The sequence below is a fragment of the Olea europaea genome, unplaced genomic scaffold (genome assembly GCF_002742605.1).
Source record: "Olea europaea var. sylvestris unplaced genomic scaffold, O_europaea_v1 scaffold3027, whole genome shotgun sequence".
Classification (NCBI taxonomy): domain Eukaryota; kingdom Viridiplantae; phylum Streptophyta; class Magnoliopsida; order Lamiales; family Oleaceae; genus Olea; species Olea europaea.
Window position 1 is genome coordinate 1 of NW_019248945.1, and position 9,106 is coordinate 9,106.

Consider the following 9,106-nt stretch of genomic DNA (forward strand, 5'->3'; position numbering starts at 1 on the left):
GTTAGAGTTTGGTTGGAATGGATAGTAAATGTTTAGAGTTTGGTACATAAGATTTCAGCATCTAGACGAAATAAATTAAGTTCATTTTTTTATTATTTATTAATTTTTAGTTTATCTATAATTTATTAAATATCACATCAAGTTGAAATAATATTTTGGACAATTTTAGCCATATTGTAAATTAATTATTTCAATAATACCTTAATTTTTAAAAAAAAATAAGTATTTATTAAAGCATTTAGTTACTATTAATGTTCACGTACATTTGATAGATTCATTTCACATGTATACTTTCATTAACATATGAATTTCATAATATTAACTTTCAATTAATTAACATTCGCATTCATTTAGTTAATATTCATATTCATTTATGTACTTCGGTATTATTAATTCTAATTATAAGTTAATTAGAATTTCACCTTCAAGCATACATTTCATAATTTACGTCCATGTATGTAAATTAACATCCAGAAATTAAATAAATAATTAAACGTTCATTGTCATGTATATATTCCCAGATTTTAATTCTAAATTAATTAACATCCACAAATATGAAAATATTACATTTATAGTAGTTATAAAACATTTTATTACACGTTTAACGTTGACTAGCCTTACCAAATATGCAGTGTTTAAAAGGAAAATAGTATCTGGTGCTTTACCTTTCATCTTTTCAAATATTATATGACATCTTTAAATTGTAATATTATTTAATGGTCTATGCAAAGTTCATTTCTTTTGTAAATATGGAACTTTGCAATTCCTTAAAGAGAAAATTACCCTCAATCTACAATTTAAGTTTCAACTTAAAAATTTGATGGTGTGGTGGGTTGGCAGTGGAGATTGCTGTGGATTTGAGGTGGTGGTGATGCTTTGGAGGTGGTGGGGGTGGTGGATTTGAGGTGAAGGTGGTTGGTTGTGCATTTGAGGTGCCAACTGCAATTTGGATAGTGTCGGAGGTAGTGGAGTGAGGGGTGGCCGGGGCGTGGAATTTGAGGTGAGAGTAGTAATGATGGTGATAGTGGGTTGTGGATTTTAGGAGATAGGGGTTATTTGAGTGGTACCGAAAACAGAGGAGCGGGGTGGGGTAAGGTGGGAAGATGAAGAGTAATTTGTGATTAATTAATTGGATAATTGTAGTTTGATAATTTGTGATTTATAAATAAATTGTGAACTATAAAGATGTGAGATTTGCAATTAATTTGTAATTGTGACCCACGTTTTATGTTATTGTGACTATGAGTTTATGTGATTTGTAACTAACATGTGATTATGATCATAAATAATATGTTATTGTGACATTAACCTACTTAATTAATTAACAGATCACAAAATTTTATCAAATGGTGATTTTTCAAAGAATTCCACGAGTTTCTTAAATGTACTTTAAAACTACGTATTCTCCCCCTTTCTAAACAAAATTCATTAGGGAGATGACATATTTTGGACCTTTCTAAGGGCGATGATGGCCCAGCAAAACTATGAAGCCTTTTTGAGTTATCATGTAGCACAATGCTTTCTTGTGAGAAAAATACATAACTAAGAAGTTAAATATTACTCATTTCAAGACTAGGAACAAAGATTTCAAATTTCAAAAATTAAATAATTATTAAAATTTATTTATGATTTAATTAATTAATTATATATTTTATTAATCAAATACATTGAGGTTACAAATCTATACAATTATGATCACAAATTAACGATTTAGTTAGTCACATATTATTTTTTCCGTCACATCAAAATTTTTATATGTCACAAATTATTTTACGGTCACAATTCAAAAGTTTTATAGGTCATAATTTGTTTATCGATCACAAATCAAAAATTTATAAATTACAATTTATTTATTGATCACAGATCATAAATATTATAATCCAAAACTTATTTTATAGTCATAAATTATGAAATTATCAGTCACAAATTAACAATTATTTAGATCACACATTATTTCTTGGTCACAATTTATCTTTTTTATTGGTCACAAATTAAACAATTTAATGGTCATAGTAAACCAAATAATTTGTGACTACCACCAACACTTGCGAGCACCATCTCACCACTATCTCTTACAACACCACTACCATCGTCGTTGCAGAACCACCACCACCACTCCTCAATAGCAACACCACTACCTTAAAACAAATGAACTAATCGTAGAAAACACCACCACATCGCCACACACGACCACACAACACAGGCACCATCATCACTAACACCGACGCTACCATTGTGATGACCTCCACCACACCACTCATTACAAACACAATCGACAAAAATCACCAACAGAAATAGTCAGCACTGCTACAACCTTACGAAAATCGCCATCACCTCAAGATGTTACTATGCTACCGCTGCATGAAGCGCGACACAAATTCTCCAAGATCCCATCGTTCATTGCTATAGCAAATCCCGACATTTCTCCATGTCTCTTCACTTCCACACAAATTTTCCAAGATCCCGGCATTATCGATGCTAAGAGTCGCTACGTCACCAGAGGCTCGGGGCAATCTATTTATTTATTTCACATCTCCTCAGTTTCCCTTGATTTGTTTGGTGTGGTGTTGATGGTTGAGTTGAAGATGGTGAATTTGTGGTGATGATGTCATAGACGAAGGTGGTGACTACTCTTGTGGCTTTAGGGTTGGAGATTTTTGGTTGGTGTGGTGAGTTAGTCAAGCGTGGTAACAACAAGGTGGTGACGGCGGTGTGATGGTGCCAGTGAGGGTTGTGGTGACGACAAGCAGTTAGAGAGATGATAGAAGTTGGGATAGAGAGAGAAGAGAGAATGGAGAGGTTAAAAATGATTAAGTTTTGGTACGTGTGGTTGGATAGAATAAATAAATATATTTATTTTGTAATATAATTATTAATATTTAAAATATATTAATTAATTAACAAAACATCTAATTTTTGAAATAGAAAACATAACATATGATTTATGAAATGCGATCTCCAAATGTCACTTCCCGTAATTTCCACTTGTCTGTAAACTGTGGTACCTGGCCCTGTAGGCCTAATTCCATTACATAGGAAATTCAAAGCTAAATAACAAATTATTTTAGCAAATTGTTTCACAAGCTCCTACTTGACAATTGTCGGCCAAGGATAGAATTCGGGATCGAGAATCATAACACGCTTGTCCAGGAGAAGGAAACTGGACTCTTCACTTGATGCTGGGCATTGCTCCAGGAAATGGAACCAAAGGCAGCACTTTGATTTAAGCCCTTCTTTGACACGAACGTAACCTTATATCGATGCTTATCGCCCACGTTTCTAAAAACTAACCTTGCTGGCTTCACCGTTACCGTCACCGAAGGGGGAGCTTCGACATTCACTTGGTAGATAGATCCAGCAGCTCCAACATTTGTCAACTTCCGCGAGTACCGAACAACATTAGACTTCCAAAAAAGGACCGAGAATGATGGATAGTTGAGCTGGCCCGGATCAGAGTATCTCTTGCTGCAGGTGATGTTCGGGTGCTTAACAATGGTTCGTATTTGCTTGATGGCATAGCCCAAAGAGCAAAGGAAGCGGATGTACCCTTGTGGGGTGATGTCGTATACTAGACCTGGGGACAAGGCCTTCTGTGGGTCGACATGGCCGGCTCCATAAGCCCACGGATTGGAATACGAATTATCTGCAGCATCGCGTAAAGGAGAATTTGTGTTGTCATGCGTGTAGGACGTAGTCATTAGCGCGGACTTGATAGCGCTCGGGCTCCAATCCGGATGTGCTGCTTTCAGCAAAGCTGCCAAGCCGGTAATGTGTGGGCAAGACATGGACGTACCTGCAGTTACCAAATTATCAGCAATGTTGAGAAATTATAGTAACAAATTAAAAACAAACACGGCCCTAAAAAAAGATTGTTTGCATGCTCTTGCTAATAATCTTTCACAATCATGCCACGTCTGTTCAAAAGGGACCAGTCTCTTATTAGCAATCTCTTCCCAAATTGAATTCCTATTTTAATCATCAGACATCAACTTCTAAACAAAAAAATACATTTTCCATCATGATTTTTATCCATTTTGAGATGAAAAAAGATTGAAATGAAAGCATTTGCGTGTTTCAAGATGTTTAACTAAATAAGTACTGAAAACATGATATATATAATTGTAAAATTAATATGATCGACTCAACATCTTGGGATAAAATTAAAATATTTTTCGATTTTCATAATCAGAACTTAAACTGATAATAAATGAAGGCCAACGTACCGGATATTATATTAAAGGAAGTCCTACGGGTGTCCTGCTCGAGCTGTGACGGGCTAACATCCTCGGACCAAGAAGCCAAGATATTGACACCCGGTCCAAGTATATCCGGTTTCAATATCTGGGGAGTCACAAAGTTCGGCCCCCTCGAGCTGAATGCAGCCACTACCGGCGATGGCTTCACATTTAACATCGTCCCACCAAAGCTGATCACGGCCATAGGCTTCTTAACCGTCTTAACGTATTCCCTTATTATATCCCCCGCTTTCCTTCCAACGTCCAGCGCAGGTATTATGTAACTGTGCGCCACCAGCTCTTCCACGCTCGCGGCCGTGTTAGCTACAATCATTCCAATCCCACCAGCATCCCTCACCACCACACCCTTTTCGACCCTTTCAATGACTCCTCTGTCGCATACCACCACTTTCCCACGCACAATGGCCGGATCAAGCGATCCTTCTAAACAAAAATTGCTAGAACTGTTGCTATCTTTACTGTAAACCAATTCAACCATTTTCTCCCCCATTCCTCTCCCAGTATACAACGATACACCAGTGAATTTCTGTCCATTGCCTAATGTAGCATAAGCCGGGAAGTTCCGATCCAGAGTACCGGCTCCAACAGTCATGATCCATGGAGCCACATTTGCGACTGTAGCTTTATCAGGACCATCGTTTCCAGCAGAACACGAAACAAAAATCCCTTTCTCCATTGCTGTAAATGCTCCAATTGCAATGGTATCGAGATAATAAGGTAGAGATATTCCCCCTAGTGAGAGAGACAAGACATCTACTCCGTCAAGAATTGCTTGCTCCATTCCAGCCAGTATATCAGACCCGAAACAACCCGTTTTCCAGCATACTTTATAAATGGCCACCCGGGCGTGGGGAGCCATTCCTCGAGCGGTTCCACTTGCATAGCCAAGGAGGCTGGCATTTGCTACCAGAGATCCAGCTGCCGTACTTGCCGTGTGGGTTCCATGACCAACCTCGTCCCGGGGAGTTTGGGCTTCTGCTCCCTCAGATGCCATGTTGTGTCCTCTGGAAAAGAATCGAGCACCTATCAACTTCTTATTACAGTGGATCTTCGAATCAAAGTCATCAGCCGCCACGCACTTTCCCTTCCATCTGGATGGCACAGAAGGCATGTTAGCATCATCAAACGACTTGGATTCGGGCCAAACGCCGGTATCCAACACACCAATTATGACATCTTGTGCAACCTGATTCAGTTCCTGTAGGGTGTGGCCTGCCCACGTCCCCCGTTCATCGTCCAGGCCTAAAAACTCTGGAGTTCGAGTCGTGTGTAGGGTATAAACCATATCCTCGTAAATTGCATTAACAGCATCAGATTTTCGGAGTGAATCTGCCTCGTCCGCGTCCAGCGCCACCGCAAAACCATGGTACGCGGTGTCGTAGGTGTAGAGTACTGAATCCCAGGTAGCGGAAGTGAAGGATTGGAGGCTATCAGCGTACCATTCACTGTGTTTGGCATAGGAACTGGGCTTTTGGTGGTGTTTCATTTGTACAATGTAAGTTTTCTTTGCAAGAGATGACTGAAGAACAAGGGAAAATACAATGCAGAACCAAATCGCTGAACCCAACTCCATTGTAAGTGTTAAGCAATGAGCGGGCAAAAGAGGAGACAGTCTTCGAGACTGTCAAAAAATATGGTAAAGAAGGGTCGACTGCTACAGGGTTTATATACAAAAACAGACTAATTAAACGCCCTGAATTTTCCATTTTTTACTACCATCTTGTGAGGTGGCATAATAATTCCAGTAAATATACTTGGTTATTAATTTATTGAGAAGAAGCATGGAAATTCAACAATTTTCCACTGCTTTAATTTATCCTTAATTACGTTATTTAATTTTAATGTAATACCAAATTGAGTAATTCTATTTTAATTTATTTCCAAATTTCACTACTTAATCACATATATTCCACTTGAGGCATGTTAGAGTAAAAAACATGATTATTCTTAAATTTAATAAAGAAATTTAAATTTATTTAAAAAAAAAATCGAAGGTGGCACTTTGCAATTACATGGAAGAATTGTTACAATATGATTATCAACTAGTAATTTAGAAAATGATTGGTGATGAAATGTGACAACGTCGTGAAATTTAAAGTTAAATTGAAGTTCAATGAGCCTAAAAAAATTTGGTGCCTGGGATGAAAATTACCCACTACATTCATAGAATTTTTATTTTTTATTTTTATATAAATCAACCACATTAGATTGCCGCGTATTGATAACGAAAGAAAAATATTAAAAAAAGGTCAAATTTTCATTTACACTCTTTGGATATTTTGACATTACTAATATTTTTTCTTAATTCTATCTTGTTTCATGGTTGAAGCATTTAAAAATTATTTAGAGAAACTTATAATGAATGAATAATATTATGAAACACCAGTCATATGACATCATATGATATATTCAATTAAAGGTAAAATTATGTGATTCATTTAATTTAATGATATTTAACGACACCTAATCTTGTATGGCATCAATGATGCTAAATATAGCATTACTTATAATGAATCATGAGAAAAGAATTTGATGCTATTCCTGAAATAGAAAAAAAGTTACATTCGTGTGAGTGGCACTCTGGATAAATACATCTTAAATTCGTTTGACTTATTACAATAATAACAGAGCATGATTATATAGATTCATTCAATACAATTAATATTCACATTTAAAAATAGACCCGACCATCAACTCGAAAAAGGAAAATGATCAAGAATCAAAAGGTCAAATTGGGGTTGACCTGAAATCGAACCGGATTTCAAGATTAAATAAATAAATACTCCAACAAACTATATAATATTATAATAAAAAACAACTTTTTGAATTTAATTATGACTAATTCAAAGTAAATATAAATTGTTATAAAAAGAGAGAAAAGAGAAGAAACTATGGAGAAATCAATAGACTTGTGTGTATTATTAAGAACTAATGTCTTATATTTATAGGATCCAAAATGAGAGTTACAATTGGAATGAAATAGATTTTCTAAACTAGATAAGATTTATCCATGTATCATGATAGCATTAAATAATCATCAATAATCATCTCATTATTTTATAACACTCCCCCTTTGACAATTATTTGTAGAATAACTATTTCATTGAAACCTTATTTGGCAAAAATGTGATGGGAACAAAAATGCCAACAAATAAAAAAGAATACAAATAATTTGGAGTAATAAAATATTGCCTCATTAAAACCTTGTCAAGAAAAATAGTGGAACAAAACTTGATTCAAGGAAAAAAAGTACAGTTACTCCCCTAATTTCAATTCTTATATCTAGCTATTCATGTCTTGTACATCAATGTCTTCCATATTACAATTTCTAGTCAAATATGTCTCGTGTTGTTTTGCATCGTTTTCATACCAGATATTTATCATCCTTTAATAATTGTAATAATATAAGATTCAAAAAATAGCTCTTGTTGATCTCTTCAAGAGTTTCATACATATAAGAGTATACATTTTTAGGGTAGATGCCTTTAGGTTAAGGACATCATAGCACAAAGAATATGACTCATTAAAATCTTATTAAAAAAACCCTGTGGGAAAAATCCTAATGATAGAAAAATAGTACATTATTCTTTTGAATACGTTATAAAAGTTGTCTCGTTAAAAACCTTAGTAGGAAAAACAAATGGGACAAAACCTTGGTCAAAGGAAAAAGAGTATAAAGCGTATTTACTCCCACTCATGATAATATCACTTGAATTATGCTTCAAGCATATTAAATCATTCAAGAATAATATTAAATTGTATGTAAGATAAGTTGACTATAATCACATTTAGTATATGTATATCAAATTTCATGCATTGTCACTCTAACAAGATAGAAACATGTGATTACATCCACCACATGATAACTTATTTATTTATACAAGTTTTCGCGACATTTATCATTAAAAAGTCGTATATTTCATATTAAGACTTTACTTTTTCATTTTCATTTAGCATAAATATACATCTTTTGGTGTTAAGGCTGTAGATCCAAAAATTTTAGGTTTCTCTAGTAAATTTAATTTAGTATGATCATGTCATTTCATTTGACCAAACATTACTTCGATTGATGACAAATTTATTTCGATATCCTTGATATTTATAATATAATGTTGTACATCACCTGCAAAAGTATTGTCGACAATTTTTCTTTTTGATTCTATTTCTTTTTCCATAATGATATAATTTATTGAAATACCTCAACTTTTAACATATTAAGTACCTAAACCTTTTCTGAAATTTTATAATTTGTTATGTCTAAATACTCATTAAGAGTATATACCTCCTTAATTGGAACCATCTTTGCTAATTGTTCTATCTTCGTTCGAAGATTTTTTGTGCTACAATCAAATAGCACCACACTTCAAGCGTGCCACAAATATATTAAATATAATGCTATCAAATTGTCTTCCTAGGACATCAATTAGTGCTGGAGCATTTAAAATTGGTGAGTGAGATATTGTTTATCTCTTAGGTCAGTAAATGCATCTAAATAAATTATTTTTCGAACTTTTGCGAAAATTTAGATAAGATGCATTTATAATTATTTTCATCTTCTTAATTTCTCCCCCTAATTTTGAGAGAATCGTCCAACTGAATTGACAATAATTTTTTTAGTGTTATAAAATATCGCCCATAAAGGCTCAAACTATATATTTATTCTCAATATTCTTTAATTTCCATCTCAGTACATTGTAGTGATTCAATTTTACATATACTAAACTATTAAAATATCTAGATGAAAAAAATTAGGACCTGAACATAAGCCATGATGCGTAATAAAATTCCCTAAATAAAAATAGGAAATACTTTGTTCTTCATTAAATTAATTGGAAGCATTTAACAAACAA

At 34.2% G+C, this 9,106-nt stretch overlaps 1 protein-coding gene across 1 annotated transcript; it reads right to left on the reverse strand.

Annotated features, from left to right (window-relative positions):
- Positions 1-3,090: 3,090 nt before the first annotated feature.
- LOC111384855 (subtilisin-like protease SBT1.8) lies at positions 3,091-5,829 on the reverse strand. The gene is made up of 2 exons (XM_023009190.1): positions 4,224-5,829; positions 3,091-3,793 (listed from the first exon to the last, which is right to left on the reverse strand). The coding sequence occupies exons 1-2, from the start codon at positions 5,827-5,829 to the stop codon at positions 3,132-3,134; spliced, it is 2,268 nt and encodes a 755-aa protein (XP_022864958.1). The 3' UTR covers positions 3,091-3,131.
- Positions 5,830-9,106: the final 3,277 nt, after the last annotated feature.

Coding starts and splice junctions, on each gene's coding strand:
- LOC111384855 (XM_023009190.1), bottom strand. CDS start 5,829: ATGGAGTTGGGTTCAGCGATTTGGTTCTGCATTGTATTTTCCCTTGTT. Junction 3,794..4,223: donor TTCCTTTAATATAATATCCG/GTACGTTGGCCT, acceptor TGGTAACTGCAG/GTACGTCCATGTCTTGCCCA.